Genomic DNA, 21849 nt, shown 5'->3' with positions numbered 1-21849 from the left:
CCTTGGGTTTACATTTAGCTTTGCAGCTCACCTATAATAATTAGACAGAACCCTTTTCACTCCTTTCATACTATGGGGGTCTATTATTCCTGTGCTAGAGAAGAGTCCATCAGCTTTTCCAAGACAATTTCCCATCACTCTGCTGCAAAAATTCACTCCAATCCAAAACCTGATTTATACATTCTTAGCCCACAAGTTAATTGCAGCATTTTAAGTCAGTTCAGCAATTCTAAAGTTAGGAGATTGGGAAAATAACTTTTAGGTGGTTTTTCAGTTATTCAATTGCTAACCAGCTTTGTTTTCTAAAGCTGATGATATAAACTGCTGGTCTATAATATAGAAATGGCCTTGTCACAATCTGTGCTCCCCACTTCCAGCTTTCTTTAGCTGATCCTCTTCTAAGTAAACCCCTCATCTCCCCACCTCCCAAAATATCATGGAACTAACATGCCATTTGCTGCCATCACATGGTTTACTCTGCTTGTGTGTTCTACCCATTCTCCCACTGTGTGTGTCTGTCTTGACTATTTAGATTGTAAGCTCTTTGGAGCAGGGACAGTCTGCGATGCTGTTTGTACAGTACCTGGCACAATGGGGTTCTTGGCTGGGCCTTCGGCACTACTGCAATAATGATAATAATAGTAAGAGACAGTCCTTGTCCTAAAGAACTTACAGGCTAAACAGATAAAACAGACAAAGGGAGTATTATTATCACTATTTTATAGATGGGGGAACGGAGAGTTTAAGTAACTTTCCCAAGATCACACAGGAAATACGTGGGAAAGCCAGGAATTCAACACAGGTCCTGCGTCCTAGTCCAGCACCTTAAGCACAAAAATCCTCCTTCCTCTCTAATCATCAGTGTGTGAATGATCTGTTATGGACCTTCATTTCAAACCTCCACCACATTAAGCAGTGTCTGAATATGGACTTCAAAGATAGATACAGGTGAAAATACGCATTTTTCAATTGCCAAAATATGCATCTACATTGTTACACTACACATTTATCAGTTCTATTTCAACTCTATCTACTAAATAGTATTAACAACAACACTTTGTACTTATATTGCCTTCATCTGAGGCTCTCAAAGCACTAGACATAGGTGAACAAGTATTATCTCCACTGTGAAGAAGTGGAAACCAAGACAGAGAGAGGTTAAATAACTTGCTCAAACTCTCATAGTAACCATGTAGAAGAACCAGGATCAAAAGCAATCATGTGCTACAGGGGATTCTTGTCCCTGGAATGTCAGGTTGAAATTCTGCCGCCAAACTGAAGAGAAGGTTGGACTGCGCTGATAGGCACTCCTGGCATAAAAGGGCTATGGCATCCCTGCCAGAGATGAGTTATCCCTGGGACTCATATACACACTTATGAAGAGCAATATTTTTTGCTTTTGAAATGGGCCAGATTGCACCAAATGGCAGCTGTTTTCAAAATAGTGTTGTGCAGGACGATACCCCCGGACAACTTACAATACCTTCCCCCACCCTTTTAAATGACACAACTGGAATGCTGGGCTCCACCATTGGTATATTTATCTATGTGATCATCTATAAATTCCTGATTGGTTTGGAACACTGAGCTTCAGAGGTTAAAGGAGATGGAAACAGGAGGGGAAGCTCTCCCTACACCAGCCAAGGAACAGGAGGATGATGGGGGAAAGGCTGCTCAGCCAAGCCACGAAGAGAAGGGAGCTTTCTCCGCTTTCAGAAGAGGAGGGAGAGTAGTGATATCAGGCCCATCACGGACACAATTCTCACTGAAGTCAAGGGACTTTGGATCAGGCCCTGTCTGAGAGTGACACCTGTGCCCCATTACAGTTTTCATACCTGGGTAGAAAGATTAGATTAGAGAAGAGGATCTCAAACTGTGGTCCACGAGCTCCACTGAGGTGGCCCGCGGATAGTTTCCTCTAAGGTGTGTGCCTGGGTGGCCGCACACAAGAGAATGAAGGGCCACCCACCTAATTAGTGGGAATAGGGGGTAGGTGGGAGGGGGCAATGGGGTGAGAAGAGGGGGTGGGGGAATTTGGGATGCGCAGGGCTGCGGCGGTCAGAGAAAGAGGAGACTTTCCCCAGCTCCAGAGCTGCAGCTACCGAGGAGAGACGGTCCTCCTTCCCAGCTCCAGCTCGGGGGCTGCTGCGGCGGGGGGGAAGAGGGCACATCCATCGCATTAGAGAGGTAAGATTACGGATATTAAAATGTGAGTTGTGTGCTTTTATTTGTAGAACAAAAAAAGTTAATTATTATTTTGTTTTTTATATAGCGCTTTTATCCAAAGCACTTTACAATAGTTAGCTAATGGTACAAACAACATTTGGAAAGAGCATTAAGTGGTCCACCGAGACCCTCAGCAATTTTCAAGTGGTCCACGAAAAAAAAAGTTTGAGAACCACTGGATTGGAGGGTCTTACCCGCAACTCCTATTTTGAATCACACCACAAGCAGCACTTGAGCATTCTCATCAGAGGGTCCTGCATCTGGAACTCGCTCCTCTTGATAGTCTTCCAGATCCAATCCATCCAGATTCATATGAACTTCAGAGAAAGACTTACTCTGAGATGCTCTCATATGGTTTAACCTATTTGATTCCTGTTTTGACTATTCCTGGCAAAAGGTTAGTGACTGTGGACAACCTTATGTAATTACTCATTAACAGTTATAAAATAGCACTTACCTGCTATATCGCTACTTGCTTTAAAAATAAACAAACGACTAAAACCACCATACTCATTTCACATAAGCCTTTGAATAACTAACAAATAGCTACATTCCTGCACTGTCAACTGTGGCTGGAACTAAGGCAATGACCTAGAGGTGAAGGGTTCCATATCCCCTTGCCATGCATCTGAACAATCCAGCCACCCTAAGAGAGACAATATTGTGACTGAAGGCTGAAACTTTATCCTTTGCACTAGTTCTTGTGCCTGTGACACAATACAGTTGGAATTCAAAAAGTGGTCCAAAGAGATACCATACGTGCAGCAACAGCTATGCACAACTGGGGAATTAAAAATGGATTTGTTTCCATTTTTACTTTGGTTTTCCTTTGAGTTTTAATAAAACATTTAACATCTTGGATTTCATAATAGCTACTGTGAATGCTGGGTGATGACACTGCAAGCATTATCTTCACAGAGTTGGCTCATCATGCAACCATAGAAATCAGAGTTGGGAAAGACCTATTAGGTCACCCAGTTCAAGTGTCTCTTAACCTTTAACATACCAGGACTCGCTGGTAGTCCATTCCCATCTACAAGGGATCTACTTCCCCTCCCCATTTAGCAATATGGAAAGGGCAGGGTGACTGTGACCCACTGAGTGTCACACCAACCCCTAAATTGAGAACCTATGATCTAATCCATAACCCCTCCACATAGTAAGGCCCCAGTCCAGCAACTGAATTAACGGAAGTGGTCCTTCAATGGAATCCACTCTGGTGCAAGGGCCTGCACAAATCCAAACGCAGCAATGCAACCTATGTTGTGATCCCTTAAGCTTAAAGGGAAAGGGTTATAAGAGAAAAAGATTAAATATATTTCAAGTGTCTTCTTGAGAACTAGGTGAAAACAAGAAATAGATAATAAACTGTTACAGTCTTGGCGGAGTATAAAAATTGAAACTTCAGAAATAATCCATATTCCTTTAACTGATAAAGTACTTTGTTCATGTAGGTTTCATGGCAGGATGGTATAGATTATATATATGATTTCCCACTTGGAAGACTTTTAGCAAGGTTACCTAGAACATATGGATTCTATTTTCACTGTTTTGTTATAGCACTTAATTTGTATGAAATTGTTGGTTAATGACATCCATGCCTAAACGGTGTTGTTTAAAATAAAATGTCCATGAAAGGTCTTTGTTCATATTCAAGTACAGCAATGAAAATTTTAAGAGTCGTGTTGCCTATCCTGTCTTAGATGGTGACTGATCGAAAAATGAAATTAAAACCAGAGAGGGGTAGGACTAGAGGCCGCCTGTGTCTGTACCTCACCGGCCCTGCGTGCACGGCGGGATTGTAACTCTAGCCAGAGCTGGGCGTGAATCACAAGCCCGGTGGAAACCCGCAGGCTTTGGGGAAGTGCGAAGTTCCCAGCTGGCCCTGCACCGCCAAACCGAGACCCTGGAGCCAAACTTGCCCGCACTCTGTAGCGACTCAGGGCTGGAGCCCGCCCGGGCCTGGGGCTAGACTCCAGCTAAGTTGCAATGTCAAAATAACACCCAGGGGAGGGCCAGGCCGGGAGGCAAAGGAAGCGCAGCGGCGGGTGTCCCCGTTAGCGCTACGGCCTGGCTTCCTCCCACGGGGCCCGTCCCAGGCCCTGCCCCTGGAGGTCACGCAGGCCGGCTGCCGCCAGGGCCCAGCCCTCTCGCCTCGCGGAGTCGGGAACCCTTCTCTGGGCCCGCGCTGACCCGCCAAGGGCGGAGCTGCGGCGATAAGACGCCGCAGGCAGCGCCGTTGCGGCGGCCCAGCTGGGTAAACCAGCCGCGGCCTGCTGCAGCCGCCCGATCCCTAACTCGCCCCGCGCCTCGGGGCAAGCGCCGGGTCCCCCCCCTACCGGTGCAACAAGCGCTGCACGGTCCCCGCCCGCGAGAGCCGTTCGGAGCCGGCGCTCCCCGTGTGCCCCCGCCGGGAGACGGGCGTTCGCGGCCAAGGCCTCCGGCGCTGTCCGGGCCTCGCGCAAATCCGCAGCGCGGAACGCGTGCAGCGCAGCGGGCCGCGCCCCGCGCCACGCCGGGCGGGCGCCCCGGGCTCGCGGGGATGAGCATCGGGCCAGGCTGCCGATCGCTTTCCCGATTTGGGGCCGCCGCTGCTTTCCTAGGCACCGGTGGCTCCTGTCGTGCGGCTGCTCGGTCCAGCGGGACCGTTTAAGGCCAGGATACGGAGCGTGGCGCATTTGTTAATGGATTCACTGTTAATCGCTCGGAGGCTTTCATCACACCGCACATGGGGATAAGGATTGTTACTCTGAAGCCAGGCCGGGGAAATTTTTAATAAAAGCCATTTCTCTCCTGTTGGGAGCAACACGTTCACTGAACCCCTTCCCAATGACAGTGCAAATTCACACACCCACCGAAACCCTTCGATACGTATTTTACGTAGGTTTAACTGCTCCCCCCCTCCACCCCCCGTCCAGTTTTGGAAACACCTGGAAAGCTGTAAAATGATTTACGAAGTGAAAGTGTTAAATGAGGCCACCAGCTGTAAGTCTGACAGAGCTTTATGGGTTTTATTAGGTGCCCTATTATGGAAAATAAACTTTAATCCGTCCATAAAAACAGAATCTGAAAAACATATTTGCCCTTGTAGTCTGGAACACTGAAGGTATTCTTGTGAGAGGCTGGAGCTTTACAAAGAAAAGGAGTACTTGTGGCACCTTAGAGACTAAAGAGATTAGTTTTATTGAGAAAGACACAATACACCAGTAGGACTTTGATACATAGTCCATGAATAGCTGCCTGTAGCGTGCTAGGCTATTTTTTATACTCTTGAAACACATTTGGACACACACCTCTTAGGCAAACAGTAAATTTCTGCCTCAATCAGTTTTATTTTCCTGTTTAATTATCACGTATTTAACTATAAATTAATGTCATGGGGATGGAAACTTTCATATGCTAAACTCGCATCTCATCGGTTGTTCGTTCTTTGGAATTATTCTGTTATGTGTGTTTTGGAAAAGTTTGTATTTGTTTGGGTTTTTATCTATAAACAAAAAGACAAATTCTACTGCTAATTTATGTCTTGACTACCCGCATAGACTTCCTGGAGTGTAAAAATCAGACACACACACAAACACACACACATATACATATGCACACACAAATATTGATATGGTGAGTATATAAAATTAAGAAATATATTCCTAAATCCAGTGTGTCTATAAATTCTGTAAATCCCACTGCCTGGAGCATAGAGAATGCTATAAAATACGTGTGCAAACTGGAGTCATATTCTATATTCTGGAACCCATTAAAATACTTCCATATTTGTATGTAAGGAGGTTGTGCATTGAACAGATTTCTATTTTATTGAGCTATGTATATGGCAGAGTGTAATACTTATTTAATATCCCTCCAATGCAGCGAGGTGCTGGAGTGCCCAGCTAATACATAAACGATATGCTTTATAGATTATATTTCGACTTAGCAACACCTGAAGAGCTCGGTGACCTAAAACTGTTTTTCTTATTATCATTAGTAACAACCTCATCCATGCATCAGACTGTATTTCACACGCCTTGTATGGCCAAATCTTTATAGAAGTAATTTATATGGGCCATATTGTTTTCATTTGAAAGGTTAACACAGGTTTGTAAAAAAATCACTTTTAAAAAGGTGTACGGGAGTGGGGACACTCCGTATTTTATAGGCTATTATTCTTCCGTGCAACCTGGGATATACTTGAGAGTAATAATTTTGTGACCGAATTTACATATTCAGATACAGTTAAAAACTCTACGATGGTGCGAGTCTCTGGGTAAGAAGCAAAAAATAGCAAGATCGCCAAGATGTCATGTTTGCTGAGCAGTTCTGTCTGCAACCTCAGGATGGAGGGGCTGTGCACCTGAGCAGGGTTTGCTGGCACCAGATGATAGGATGAATGCTGCTCAGACGACCTGTTTTGTCTTTCCCATTCCTGGGGAAAGGTGTAGGGGGGTAGGGGGAGTGTTGAACAGAAAGAACAAAGACCTGGTGAGCCAATCCTCCTTGCCTTACTGAAATTACGGGGCTTGACTCTGAGCTGTGTAAACCGGGAGTAACTACATTAAAATCAGTGGAGTTACACCAGTGTAAACGAGACCACAATCGGGGTCCTATGGGGAGAAAAGCAAGCAGGATCCATAAAACTACTTTTACTCTACTCTGATCCTGGGTAAACAAACTCCCCTAGACATATTCTCTTCTTCGGTACCCTAATGTAAAAATTCGGAGTTACTCTACTGAATTCGGCAGAGTTACTCCAGATGTAAAGCAGGGTGACGGAGAGCAGGATTCGGCCTAATGGGAAATGTAGAATCTAGTCTAGGGTAGTTAGTTACCTTCCTGTAATCCGCTGGTCGCTACCCCTCGTGCTCAGGTGCTAATATTCTTTTTGCGTCTCTAAACTGCCCGTGGAGGATGGTATCAGACTAAAAAGAGGGAAGAGACTCACAGTAATTCATTAGTGGGAATGAATTGTTAGATGTGGCCCCGAGTTAGTTAGGATGAGCCAGTGATTATATTTAAATTTGCTATAATTGATTTGGGGAAGAGCTGCGGTGACAAGAACGAATTGATCATTAAATTTATGAGAGAGATAAATTCCGCCGCTATTAAGGAGTGTGAATGAGGACAGTTATGCTGACTCCACCAGAAATCTGCCGGGAGGCTCCCAAACGCAGCACTATTCTAACAGGCGGGCTCTAAGTGGGAAGCTTAAATAGCAAATAACGTTCTACCTTTTTCATTATTCAATAGTTAAAGACAATTTAGTGGGAATGAGTTTCATAATGAAATCTCTTGAAAGGGCCGTTTCGGTCGGTCATTTTATTCCTTTCCACTTTGCTTGCCGGGGCTAACAACAACTTTCCACATTGTTAGCCCTTGAATTAAGACAATGCCTGTAAATTAGCACCGCTTTCTAATTTCCTGCGCCGGGGCTTTCAGCCGGTTGGGTTTTAATTTTTCCCACTTGAACACTAATAACCCAATTGCTTCCTTTTAACTGGGGGCAGTTCACAATGGAATTGGTACTTCAATCCGGCTCGCTGCAGGGCCGCATCTCCGTCTTTTCGCTATCGTTCCCACGCCTTGGTGTTGTACTGTACGTGGCAATATACCGGGAAGGAGAGTCATTCGGCGCTGATTTATATGTGCTGGGTATGGGATGGAGCAAATAAGATATGAGCCCGGATTTGGGTTAGATGTGTGCATTTAAAATAGTGAAGGGAGGGAAGGGTAAGATAAAGCAAAATGGCTTCATAGCAAAATTATAGTCAGCTGTTGATAGAAGGACTGTTGTTCTCCATCTCACCCGATAGTCAATATTTATCATTTTAAAGTCTATGTAAACATCCTTATTTCCTCAATATAAACGGTGCTTATAATGCAGGGTATATAATAAAGTTAACTATCCAGTATAAATAGTGTTTCCATTGAAGGAATGAAGATTTCGCCTCTTTCGTCCATTCACATAAATGATGCATGTCGCAGAGAGAATAAGTTTTAAACGCGACCATGAAAACAGCAGGTTTCGTTCAGCACGTTTGTCAGCCCTGCCTGTGTGCCCGTTTTTAAAATATGCAATAGCTGCGTTGAGCAGTAGGTGCATAAATCCCCCAGTTTAGGCTAGCAAGGATCCTGCGCGGCAGATTTGCTCCGGAGGGTGCATGTCTCCTGCTAAGCACGCTTGGGTGAAAAGCTACCCCGCATATGCAGATGGTTGCTCGGTCCTCTCTGTCCCCAGCCCTTAGGATTCCTTCCTCCATGTGTAGGGCACATGCTCGCAGCTTCTGCAGCTTGCTGATTGATGAGCCACATTGCAGAGGTTTATTAATCCACAGCCACTGCAGCTCTCCTGTGAAATGTTTCCGCAGTTTGACTCTCTTCTAATGTTTGCTCGGCTGTACATTTGCACAGATCCGAGAGAGCCATTACCAGCTGGCCGTAGGGCCGGGCCAAGTCGGCTGAATTGCATGGCAGGGAGGAATCAAAGTCAAAAGGGAAGAGTATTTAGCAACAAGCAATCAGAAACAGAGTTGGATTCACAATGCAGCTAGGGAGAGATCAGAAAGCCACTCTATTTAAAACACAGCAGCAGTCGCCTTGCATGAATCCCTCTCCTCTTATTGTCTGCTTAATAAAAAAAACAAACTGGAGCGGTTTCTGATTGCAGGTAAATCCAGTATCCCGCTCCAGACTTTAATGGAGTTATTCCAGATTTACACTGAGAGCTGAATCTGGCCCAACAGGCAAAAACGAGGAAGAAAATAGATTTTTTTTCAGTAAAAGTTGTCCTCCTAAGTGTATTGTTAGGTGTAAGTATGAGGAAACCACTCGATGTTCTGAGAACTGTTGATTTAGTAGAATGTTAGAGTATTTAGATCGAATTAAATTTAGTTCGGAAAACAACCTGGCAAAAGCCTCTTTCATGGGAAATTGTACAACGTCTAGTCGATTTATTTAACTATACATCTGGGGTCCTTCCTCCAGCCCCTATCAGGTAGTGTATGGATTCAGAGACATCCTTTCGTTCCAGTTTTTTCCATGAAATATGCATATTAACGTGTATAATAAAGTGACAGATGATATGATTCCGGGCGCGTTATAAACTCCAGACCTTGGGAGCCAGTCCTATTCCTTTACAAAAAAAAAATTGTACATAAGGCTCAAGTACAAAATGTTTATTTTACATACCATCATGGCCGATGGAGAAGCTGAATAATAATTTAGCATGCATAAGTAGTGGTGCCCCTTTTTATAAATACAATATACAAAAATAAAGACAGTCCAGTCTTGAGATTTCCAGCAGTTTTAACGTTCATGGCAAACAGGTTTCCAGATATATAATAAGCACAAAACATTTCCAATACTCAGCAAAAGAATAAGGTTTCCATGGGTAAGGTTCAAGTTTTTAAAATGTCTCTTAACACTGTGGTGAACTGTAAATCTTCTCTACCATGTGTAGGAAGAAGAATCCTTTTGTCAATGTACCTCAAAAAAAAAAAATCCAAACCTTACCAAAAGCTGCTCACCTCTAATATTACCTGCTTGGTTTCTCTGTTTGTTTGTTTGTTACATGACAGCTGAAATGCTGACACCAAAGAGCAATGATGGATCTGGGCTTGTGCGCAGCTGAAGACCGAATACTTCCCATGTAGAAATAAAAGGTACTGGTATAAGATTAGCTGTTCCTCCTCCAGTGCAGGAAGATGGCTGCATTTGGGACTCATTTCACTGACACCAAAGGCTGCAGAGATGGAGGAAAAGCAGATGTGTAGGGTCGGGGCAGAGGAGTACGTGTTGTTGATGGTGGCATGGGGCAGTGGGCAGATGTATGTCACTAGGAGGGGAGTAGGGGATGGTGGAGAAAAGTGGGGAGGAGGAGTCGAGAGGAAAGGTGAGCAGTCTGGGGAAGGGTAGGATGGGGTGGGTAGAGGTGTGTGAGGTGTTTGGGGGGGTGGGCAGAGGAGTGTGTGTCTGGAGGTGGCTGGGGCAGGGGTGGGCAGAGGGGGCTGTCAGGAGGTGTCTGAGGTAGAGGGGTCTGTCTGGAGGTGGCTGGGGTGGGGGTGAGCAGAGAGGTCTGTCTGGAAGGTGGCTGGGGTAGGGATGGGCAGAGGGGTCTGTCTGGAGGTGTTGGGGTGGGGGTGGACAGAAGGGTTTGTCTGGAGGTGGCTGGGATAGGGGTGGGCAGAGGGCTCTGTCTGGATGTGGCTGGGATAGTGGTGATCAGAGGGCTTTGTCTGGAGGTGGTTGGGGTGGGCAGAGGGGTCTATCTGGAGGTGGCTGGGGTAGGGGTGGGCAGAGGAGTCTGGTGGCTGGGGTGGGCAGAGGGATCTGTCTGGGGTGGCTGGGGTGGGGGTGGGCAGGCTGGTGTAGGGCTAAAAGGTTTGGGACCGGATAGCAGCAGCAGGAATAAGGGGAGCCCGCCTGCTGGCTCACTGGGGCTGGCCGGGGGGCGGCTGCAGCGGGGAGGCGTGCCTGCTGCGGGGCTGTGTCTCCTCCTCGTCACCCTCGGAGCAGTCGGAGGAGTTGTAGGGGCAGCAGTGTCCGGCTTCCTCCTCCTCGGGGTCGCTGTCCCTGAGCTCCCGCAGCCGGCGGCCGCTGCTCTTCTCCGGGGCCGGCAGCAGCAGCTCCTCGTCCGCCTTGTCCTCCCCGCCCAGCCCGCTCTTCTGCTTCTCGGCCTCCTGCGCCGCCTGCTCCTTGGCCTTTTTACTCCGCTTCCACTTCATGCGCCGGTTCTGGAACCAGATTTTCACCTGCGGAGCGAGAGAGGGGCTGAGGGGGGATCGCAGGCCCCGGAACACACACATACACACACACACCCAGTCTCACCCTGCACACACACAAGTCTCTGCCCCCGGACCTGCTGCCCAACACCTCTGCCGTACCGAGGCCACCCCTCCTGCCTGCAGCTCCCGCTGCCCCCAGCCAGCCTCCACCCCCCACTGGCCTGGTTAGAAGGGATCCCACCGCTCCGGGGTAACACGGGGCTGCGAACCCCCGGTGCAGCTGGCCCTGGCTGGAAACACGCGGAGCGGTCCGCAGCCTCCTCGCGCCGAGGGTCGCCAAGGGGCCATGGGGGCAGCGGGGGGAGTCCGGGAGGGAGCAGGCAGAGCCCAGCAGCCACGGAGGGGCAGGCTTTGCGGCTATGGGGAGAGCCCGGGAGGGGGCAGGCTTTGCGGCCGCCGGGAGGGAGCTGGGAAGCCCACCCTGGTGGCCCGGGGCGGGCTGGGGCTGCGCGGAGCGAGCCTGCTTTCCTGAGCCCGCAGAGCCCCGGGCCGCTGGTTCTAAGCGCCGGGCCCCTTCCCCGGAGCCCGGAGGGGCCGCTGCAGCCGCCACCCACCTGGGTCTCCGTGAGCATGAGGGACGTGGCCACCTCGAAGCGTTTGGGCCTGGAGAGGTATTTGTTCAGTTTGAACTGATGCTCCAGCTCCAGCAGCTGCTGGCTGGTGAAGGCGGTGCGGGGCCGCCGGCACTTCCCCAGCAGGTTGGACTGCGCCTGGGCTGGAGACAAAACGGCGCATCAGCACAACGCGGGCAGCCGGAGGGGAGCAGCCTGAGCCCCGCCACCCTCCCAAGGCAGCCGGCTCTCACGGGCCGGAGCTGAGACTGCCGGGGCCCAGCTCCCGTCAGCATTAAAGAGGATCGTTCTAGTGTCCCTGGCTGCGTCCACCTGCCCCCATGGGGGGCAAGTTAGATCCAGTGGGAAAGGACTGGGAAAGGAAGAGAACTGCTGGTCCCCTGCGAGGGAGAGAAGAGGGGAGGCAGCATGGGGGCGAGGGGTTAGAAAAGATACATCAGTGCGAAATTCCTATTTAAAAAAATGGAGAAAAGGGAAGAGGAACAAGTGATTAAAAGCTCCCCGCCGCATGCATTCTTCCGATAGCTAACCCCAGTGGTGACCTTTCTACATGCCACAATGAAAAACTACCCAAACGGTGACCACTTCCAATTAGTACCGCATCTCCGCACTCCTGGCTTCAGACCGGTATCTATCACACACACAGCCCTGAGCCGGCCGTGCTGGGGGACAAGTCTCCTTCGGGCCCGCCCTCGCAACGAAGGCAAATGTACTGGCACCTCGGAGTAACGTCCTGGGGAATTTTCTTTGCAGTGGAGTAGAGTGATCGGATAATAGCGCAGTCCTTGGGCCGCTGTTTGGAAAGAGCTGCTGGATCGGCCCCTCGGACCGCTCACCCGGTTTAAGGAAACCCTCCCGTCCTCACATTGTTACTATTGCAGCATTAAAGGCACTTTAAAGTAAACATTCTCGTTCCCTAAATTAGACACCTCAAGACTCGCCTGATGGCAATAGGAGATGGACGTCTCTATTTACATAATTTCACATAGATTCACCGCAGGGAAATTTATGGCCAAAGAGGGACTTCTTGATTTCCCAAGAGCCTGACAAGTGCTAGACAATAAAAGGAACCCGGGACCACGGTGAAATGATATCAGTCTCTCAGGGGACCAGCAATTTGCTTCATTTCACTTTAACGCCCCCTGCTTTAGTTAAACAAGTCTCCCGAATTCCCAGCTTGACCATACATTAGAACTTTAATTAAAACAGACTCCAAAGTGACTTTGGGGAAATGTGCAGTGGGAAGCTTGGCCAAAGCAATGCCCCCTCCCCCGCCCCCCGGCAGATTAGAGAAAAAGGTTTCTCTCCAATCAGTTCCATTTGTTTGTATTTATTTTATTTCATTATCTCAGCTGGCAAGTCTATTATGTTTGCAGACAATAGGAGACAAATGTGACATGAAACATGACGTGAAATACTGTTCCGTATTCGCGCGAGGTAACTATATATAGGAAATATCCATTTTCAACAATGTTTTCGAACTATAAAATTCGATGTTATAATCTCCGCACGTTTTCTGGATTCAAAGATCAGGACTGCGTCAAAAATTACTCGGTTGAGAGTTGCAAGTAAAGAGAACTGATGGGGAGATTGTTCTCCTAAAATATTGCCGTCATATTTAATGGACACATAAATGAGAACATCAATTTGGAAGCATGCGAGCTGAAATCCTTCTTAAACAACCAATTCAGTCTCCGTAGCTGCAGATGATATATATGCTCCTTCTAAGAGGCAACACAATCATTTTGAATGTGATTATAACATATGATTTGTGATTTCTTGGACATTCTCTCATCTTTGTTGTTGTTCTTGTTGTTTGCTTTAGAAACTAAAAAGCCTGTAAAAGAGAGGGGAGGAGGAGCCTGCCTTTACTACCTCATTTGGAGCAAACCTGCTAAAATGACCTGAATAAAAAAGACAGTGTCCGGCATACAAACAGTAACACAGATGAGATTTTCTCACTGCTGTGTGATTTTCCAGGCCTCTATTATCTTTTCTCTTGGCTATTTATTCACTAGTGCGTTTTGTTTGAAAGGGCAAGAATTCGGACAGCTTTTCTAATTATTTTTCTTCTTGAATGTCCTAGTCTAAACAAACCTATTTAAGAGAAAACAATGGACTTTTTTGTCTGTATGTGTGTGGAGTGTATGAAAAAAAACCCCCAAACCCGTAATTCTTTCCTGGCATGATTTAAGTAAAACTACACCTAACGTATTGTTAAGCCAGTAATTCCCACAGAGAGCTAACACCTAAGAAAATGATCTTTGCCTAATACAAAGATGCAAGAAATGTCCCCATCTCCATTGAGGCCTAGCTGCCCAGCTGCTGTTAGGACAGGTCAGTGTTTCTGTTATTTAAAGCGGTTTTTTAAAATGCTCAAATATAGGTGATTGCAATTATTTAGCTGCCTTATTTCAATGACACCAAATAAACAATTAATTATAGCAAAGAATGTTCACTGGAACCATCCAAGGGAGGAGTGTGCTCTGATTACCATCACCTCTTTCCTGAGGAAGAGGTCTGTGAAATTTGCCTGGATGACAGGATCTGACTAAGCATCATTCTGCGTGAAATTGACAGAGCCCTGTAAAGTTGTACCTCATACTCTTTATACCGTAATATTAACAAATATGAGCAGGATCGCTCTGCCATCCAGAAGAAAAATAAACAAACAAAAAAATTACCGTCAGTTTTTATAGATTTTCATATACACCGATATTTGGTTCTCATTCATTATTTAGCACAACTCCCCCCACGGAACAGTGTGAATTAGAACTTAGAACGCAATGAATGATTTGTCACCTTTACATTTCACTTCCCAAGAAAGATCAGTCTATTACTTACTGCTAAAGTGCTGGCCACAATGAGCTGCAACACATTCCAGCTTCCCATTGTTAATCGCGATTTCCGCCCTCGTGCTAATATTACCAAATAAAATGTATATATTATTACACAAGCCGCCGGCTGAAGTCTTGACCGAATCCTGTCAGGCGCTAGCTGAATGGCGTGGGACATTAACTACGAGGAAAGCCTGGGAGAATCAGCGTATCCTTGCCGTAGGCCCCTGGACCGCTACAGCCTGGCTCGGGCAATGCCGAGGGGCAGGTGGGGAAGCGGCGAGGATACGCGCAAAGGAAAATGTCAGATCGTAACAAACCCAGCGCCCCCAAGACCGGGGCTTGGCCAGGAGATACTCACAGTTAAAGTCTGGCATTTTCGGGAGGATCATGCCCGCTGTGGATGCTCGTAACCACTGATCCAGCTGAAAAGTCCCGGCACTGAGTTTGATGGGGTCTGCGGCAGGGTGAGAAGGGTGAGCCCCTTGCACCTGGGAGTAGGAGTAAGACAAAGCGGGGTGCTGCCCGGCCAGAGCGGCTGCCGAATAGCTGTACATGGGGTGCCCGTAGAGGGCGGCCTGGGTGGGGATGCCTGCTCCCCCCTGGTGCAGTCCCAGGGCCATGCCCCCGGCGGAGTGGTGGTGGTGGTGATGGCTGCTGGCGCTGCTGGTGCTGGTCAGGAAGCCGGGCTTGGGCACCAGCCCGCAATGCGCGGCGAGGATCCGCGGCGGCGAAGGGCTCTCGGTCCGCAGGCAGTCCGAGGAGCCGCCGCTGTGGCGCTCGGAGGAGGACGGGGGGCTGCAGCTGCTGCTGTTACTGCTGCTGCTGCTGTGGCCAGATGTGTTGGCGAGGGAGGTGACCAAGGCCAGCGGTGAGGTCTGCGCGGAGGCGGCGGCGGCGGCTTTGGGAGGGTCGACTGCTAGGAGAGCATCGATCCGGAAATTTTTGGATTTTTCCATCGGATTGTTTCTAAAAAAAAACAACCTCCCTTCGTCTATAAAATAACCCTAACAAACAGCCCCCGCCGACCCCACAGCGCCCCGCGGAGCGTCTGCGCCCCCCTCCCACTCCCACTCCCAGCGCTGGGGCTCTGCCGAGACCGGAGGACCAGCCCCCCAGGCCAAGCACAGCAAAATGTCTCTCGGCAGATAGTAAGCACCTCAGCTCCAAACTCTACTCACTTGAAGGCTCAGATCCGGCTCCCATTGGCCCCGAGGCTGGAGGAAATACTATTGGTGGCCGGCACTAGGGTTTGGCAGCCGCGATTGGCCCTGCAGCACACCTGTCAACGCGTCGGGAATGGGGCCTGCCCACTTCATTTCTTTGCCCTCTGGAGCAGGTTGAAGGGAAAGAGGGGGTGTGTGTGTGTGTGTGTGTGTGTGTGTGTGTGTGATGACCAACACAGAGGAAGGAAAGTGACTTGAGAAGCTTCTGTATTTACCTCCCCCTGACCCACAAAAAAAACAAAACCAAAAATAAATGTCTCCGTTGTGCCAGGTTTTGATAGACTGAAGATAAAATTCAGCCAGGAAGAATGTGCAATAATCGCAAGGCAAACATATTCTGCTTGAACATCATCAGCAATGATGCGTTAGTCGTTCCACATTCATACCCTGGTATGAAGAGTCTTGGGCCACAGCAAATATGTCTGTGCGTGTGTATGTGTGCGTGTTTGTGTGTGCGAGCGAGCATCTGGACAGCGGCACAATGTACAGCTGGAAGGATTCTCTCCACTTGTGTCTGTTTAGCCCATTCTGCAGTGAACGTGATGTTACCTTAATCGGTGTAAGATTGAAGTGTAAAATGTGTAAGATTTAAGTGAGATGTTCGTACGGTTCGTTTGGGTGGTTTAAGGAATCTATCCCCCACGAAGCGGCCTGTAGTCTTTTTGTTGTGATGAAAGGCCCGGGCACGGAAAAATAAGATGAAATATGTTCTCAGACACTTACTACGGTGTATCCATAGTCTACAGAACACATCTGGAATGACAGGTTGGATAATATCCATCTCTAGCTGGATATGGATTGATCTGATATGTCTTTCCAGATGTGATCCACATCTATACTCAGTTTCTAACCTAATGTATCAATTTGGTGACCACAAAACAGGACCTGGATGAAATTTATTTCAAGTCTTTAAATAACAACAAACATAATAAACCTGCGTTTGCTCCTGACCCCAGGCTTTTCACGCAGATGTCTGACCTGTATCATCAGCTCACCGGTGAACAGTGCATTTTTATTTTCACAGTTATGCCACAAAAATTCAGCTCCGCCAAGAGCCTTACTCTATTCCCGGTATGCTTACAACACTGTGTATATGTATAATTACAACACGACTAGCCAGTGATAATATAACAGGCAAGGCTTTTTCTAAGCCTTGTTAAATGGCATCGCTTTGGCGATCACATTTGCAAAATTAATAGCAATTGCTACGTACTTTCAGAGAAGAAGGCATCAGCTGCTGCTTAAATAAAAGCACAATATTTTATAGTGATTTTCTATTATTAAGTGACAAATCAGCGGTCACACAATGTGCCAATGAGAAGGCAACAATGTTTTATACACCCCGTATGCCTACACAGACCACAGCTTTTGCCTTCCACACTATTCATTTGGCAACTTGCCTTTTACAATAAAAGACCATGTAAAATAAAAATACAAAAGGGGGGAAGGGGGAACTCTCCAATTCTTTGTGCCTGGGTGAGACACGTCAGCACTGTTTTTTTTAATCGGAATGAAAAATATTGTTTCACATAGACCAAAAAAAACACAGTGTTAATTATTGCAGCTCGGCTTATCCCCAGCAATGGGGACTCAGTTCTCCACCTTAACGCCCTACACATATGGTTGCCTCTATCGAAAGTCCAAGCTGTGGTATGCAGTGTATTAAACTCCAGTTTTCTATCATTCCTGGACACTTCAAATATTTACAGTATATGCGCTGCCAACAGATTTTTAACGAGTTGGAAAGAATAAACATCTGTAAGTCAGGAAGTCAAGCCTGCCACCAAAATTCGGTTTTGTCAATAGTGTTATTAGACCTACTTATCTTACACAAATACACCGAAATATAAAAGGAAAAGCAAGAGGGAGGCAGGTTTCCAGTCTTTTGCAAAGTAAGAATTTCCTGACGCTCTAGAAGGGGGTTAGGAGAGAAAAGAGGCAGAACGCAAATGGGAATGTGAACAGAAGGTCAGGCCGTTACAAGAAAGAGTCACAAAGTAAACACATTCTCCCTTCAAAAGCTTTTGCAAGAGCTGGTGATAATGTGTCTGACTTTGTACCTGCACAGGACTTAATTTCCATATAATTGCAGCTCGGGATTGTGAAATTACTCTGTTTCCAAGGGACAGGTATTTATTAAATATTTGCTTCACCTGTTAGGTTTTTTTTTTTCAGGTCCGAAAGCGCCTAACACCAGAGATCGTAGGAAGGCCAGGATAGCCCCAAAGCCACGTAATGTCAACCCATGCAGGTATGAAGCATTTTAAAAATACATCAGGTTGTATTCACGTTATCATACATCGAACTCTCCCCACAGGCTGCTTCAGAATGACCTCTCCAGGGAAGTGTCATCATCGCTTATTTAAATCAAAACACTAACAAGTGTCCACAGGGAACAGTTTTGCACTGGCAGGGAGATGGTCTACATGACCTAACAGATCCTGCCCGTGTCTCTAGCTTTAGCTCCTCCTCCGTTTAATACTTCTAACAAGGGCAACGTCCTTTACCAGGAAATTCAGATTTTTGTCCTGAGAGAGATGTTTTTCCCATCCCCATGCACTTCCCAGGGAGCAGGGTACTGGGCAAATAAAGTAGCTACTTTAAAAGTAAAATAAAATTGTATAAGCAATTGTTATAGAGCTGACTTCTCTCTCTCTTTTCCCTGGGTGTGATGCAGTCTGAACACAATCTAGTAACCAGACGTGCAGATCAATGTGTGTGTGCAGAGTACTGGGAACAGCGTGTTTTGGCCGGCGACTGATGGAAAATGTCAGTATAACCACCCCAATCCCAAAGTCCCCCCACCCCGCCAAGCTAATTAATTGTATCCATCCCATTAATGGTGGTAGTGTACGTAGCTATTGGAAATTACCAGCCCCTGAGAGCCAGTTTGGGTAGATCTCCTGTGTTCAAGGATTTGTTGATGTCCGTGGAGATTCCCCATGCACTGGGTTTATTTCTGCGGAGCTGTGGGTGGAAACCCTGCAAGTCGATTTAAGAAATGGCACGTCGATAACTCAAGTTACAGTTACACCTGTACAGTACAAGGCAGCGCCCTATTGGGCTATCCCTTCCCTTCACATCCCCTAGTAACTATGGCGGACTATGCTGCACACCACTTAGCAACTGAGCTTTGTGGCTTCTGGGAGTAGTATTTTGAGGCAGGTTTCACTCTGCCGTCTTGTGATTTCCACTTGCCCCCCGCACGCCCCCTCGCACACACTGTACCAGGGAGCTCAGAAAATTAAAACCCTTTAAATCATTCCTGCATTCATGTGACCCTGTGTGAGCCAAAGACCTCCTAAACGAGAAAATCCAGCCTGTTGTGGTCCATGTACCTATTACCTGGCAATGCCCTGTGTGAAATGGCTAGCTGGGTACAGGAAGCGTGTTGGTTCGGTGTCTGGATTGCAAGGTTTGTGAATAACACCTTAATGCTCAGGAGTGCAGCGGCATCAGAATTCTTCTCATGCCTCCCAGGCCGGCCTGCATGTGAAGGATTGGATTATGGGTATCTTTGACACAGGCATGTAAATTATTGGTCTGTAAAACATACTGGTTCATTTGTATAATGTACTCCCTTTCTTACGGGCCATATTTTATTTGGGGGATATGTTGCTTGTGGATGTGCGGTTCAGAGCATTTTGAATATGGAAATAACATGGATTGGATGAAGCCAGAGACACATGCAAACTAGTACAAATCACCAACTATTACTGCCCATATGGGGATCAGTCAAGTATTAAAGGCCACTGTGATGCCCAGGCAGGGTAAATACATTTAAGGGAAGCCCACAGGCCAGATAGCCCCCCAAGGGGAGGGGTGGGGCAGGGGAGGAATTACCGGGAGGGGAGAGGAGGTCCCGATCCTGTAATGGGCCTCCTCTCTTGCATAAAAGCTGCATCTCGCCCCCCAGATTTATCAGGTTGTTGTATTTGCATTAATGTGGAGGATACACGTGTTGGGGGGCGGAGAGGGGAATGTTTCCAAGCTAAACACCAGAATCTCCTCTCCGTTCCCAAACTCAGAGGCCGGGCATCCCTGAGAGTCCATTTCCTTTTTCCCAAGACGGAGCAGTTTGTTTGAGAGTTTTTCTCTGCGTCTTTACTGCCTGCTTCCGACCTGCTACTTTCTGGTGCTTTATTTTTGAAGCAAAGCCCATTGAAGCCAGTGGGGGTCTTTCCATGAGCTTCAAAGGGCTTGGGATCCGGGCCTCCCCTGCAGCAAACGCACCAGCAGCAGCGTGAACGCCCCAGTTGCCCTTCGTCCTCCTGACAGAGCTGGGATCAGTCCCCTGCCTGGTGGGCTATCCTCGCTGGGTCCTCCATGGCTGTTACTTTGGCCCATCTGTGCCTGACATAGGGAGGCTTGTAGCGGTTGCTTAGAAACATAAACAGAGATTGTTGCCTAAATCTGAGACAAATGGGGGTGGGCGAACAGCTAAAAGCCACCGTTTGCAAAACAGCACCCAGGGCCCCTTCCCCCCCCCCCCCAATGAAGCCTCTTTTGCCACACAGCTAGGAGCTAGGGCATTCAGGACAGGGAATTGGGAAAGCCTTTGTAAGGTTTTGCCCGAAGCACGGGGGACGCCTCGTTCAAGCCTCTGCATGCATGAGTCTTGTGGCTCAGTGGGCTGCAGAGACAGGCTTGTCAACTGTCATTTTAAGGAACCTTATCGCTCCCCCTTTACGACAAGTCTCACGTAGTCCGGGTGGTTCTGCCGGGCCAGCTTCATCACTACCACAGGATCGGGCCGGACCCCCAACGTCTGAGGGGCAAATTCTTCATCCCAAGAAGGGGCAGAATTCCCAGAGCCGAGCCATGCCCCAAATGTTCCGGACCCCCCCCACACACACACACTAGAATCTGGGTGTGCCCCATGCACACCTAGCCATGTGAGCTGCCAGAGCTCGGACACAAACCTGGCACGAGGCACGGAAATCCGCAAAGTATCAGCAGCACACGAGCTCGGCAGAACAGACTCTTCCAACGCCTCTTGCAGCCCTGACTCAGGCCAATCTACCCTCGACTTCTACTAGAGCTTTCCTTCACTAAGGACTGCACAACCTCGAGATGGCTGCATTTGCCGGTTCACTTAGGCACGGGGTTTCTAAAATGTTAAATGTCAGCCTGGTCTAGTTGGTGGAACGGTTCAAATCAGAATAAATGGCAGTTGCGCTTTCACTGATATATTCCCTACCCAGTGTCCATGCAAGGCGCAGGATGGCATAGCAAGTGAACGGTTTAGTCTGTCTCGGGAAGAGGTACAAGCTCAGAAGAAAGAAAAGGAGGACTTGTGGCACCTTAGAGACTAACCAATTTATTTGAGCATAAGCTTTCGTGAACTTCATCGATGAAGTGAGCCGTAGCTCACGAAAGCTTATGCTCAAATAAATTGGTTAGTCTCTAAGGTGCCACAAGTCCTCCTTTTCTTTTTGCGAATACAGACTAACACGGCTGCTACTCTGAAACCTGTCATCAAGCTCAGAAGAGAACAAGACGAGGACGGGAGTGAACCAGGGGTACCCGAATGGTAACGTTCAGAGTGGGGTATTAGATTCCACGGAGGCAATAAAAACTGCATTGTTTCTTTCTCTTCACGTCATTAGCAATCACTTTTAACGTGAAACGTTGTCGATTGGGGAAAATATCAAGACATCCGTTGCCCTACATATTGACAGACTGTTTCCAGTGTCAGACATTGTTCCACCGAATACTAAAGGGGCTGTATAACTAGATACGACTAACGGAGTATTGAAAGGGTCGCTTTGAGAGGAGTGGTAGACCCAGCCGATTTTCCACTGGAAATTAACACAGTATAAACGCACCCCAGAAATATTTTAGCCTTTTGGGGTAAGATGTATTCATATTTAACACCACTTTTCCACCTCATTGTTCAGTTTTGCATTTCTTTTTGATCGGATCTACTTACTATGTGAAACGGATAAGTTCTCTTGTTTCCAATTTCTGCAGGGCTGACACGACTCTAATTTAACTCGCTAAGCAGTCCCTAATATTATTACGGAGGCTGTTGAAGGACAGAGTATTGCTCTGGCACCTAATATTTGAAATGAGGAATCTGGAGATTTCGCTATGTGAAATCACCTGCAGTGAAATCTTTTCTCAGCGCAGAGTTAGGGCTTGCACCAGGCATGGTAGTCGTCTCCAGCTGGGTGTTGTAAAATGAAAATTAATTCACAACATGGTTTGTTTT

The 21849-nt window shown here is 47.5% G+C and overlaps 1 protein-coding gene across 1 annotated transcript; it reads right to left on the bottom strand.

Moving 5' to 3' along the window:
- Positions 1–10556: 10556 nt before the first annotated feature.
- MNX1 (motor neuron and pancreas homeobox 1) lies at positions 10557–15368 on the bottom strand. The gene is made up of 3 exons (XM_074943427.1): positions 14771–15368; positions 11555–11715; positions 10557–10967 (listed from the first exon to the last, which is right to left on the bottom strand). Exons 1-3 carry the CDS (start codon positions 15366–15368, stop codon positions 10647–10649), a joined length of 1080 nt encoding a protein of 359 aa, XP_074799528.1. The 3' UTR covers positions 10557–10646.
- Between the last annotated feature and the right edge of the window lie 6481 nt (positions 15369–21849).

The sequence above is a fragment of the Natator depressus genome, chromosome 2 (assembly GCF_965152275.1).
Source record: "Natator depressus isolate rNatDep1 chromosome 2, rNatDep2.hap1, whole genome shotgun sequence".
Classification (NCBI taxonomy): Eukaryota; Metazoa; Chordata; order Testudines; family Cheloniidae; genus Natator; species Natator depressus.
Note: the sequence above shows the minus strand (reverse complement) of the source record. Positions and strands in the feature narration are given on the sequence as shown.

What these genes read in the sequence shown, in the direction of transcription:
- MNX1 (XM_074943427.1), bottom strand. Translation starts at nt 15,368, where the DNA reads ATGGAAAAATCCAAAAATTTCCGGATCGATGCTCTCCTAGCAGTCGAC. An exon ending in GAAAATGCCAGACTTTAACT is followed by an intron (nt 11,716 to 14,770) that starts GTGAGTATCTCC and finishes TTTTGTCTCCAG; the next exon opens with CCCAGGCGCAGTCCAACCTG. An exon ending in TCATGCTCACGGAGACCCAG is followed by an intron (nt 10,968 to 11,554) that starts GTGGGTGGCGGC and finishes CTCGCTCCGCAG; the next exon opens with GTGAAAATCTGGTTCCAGAA.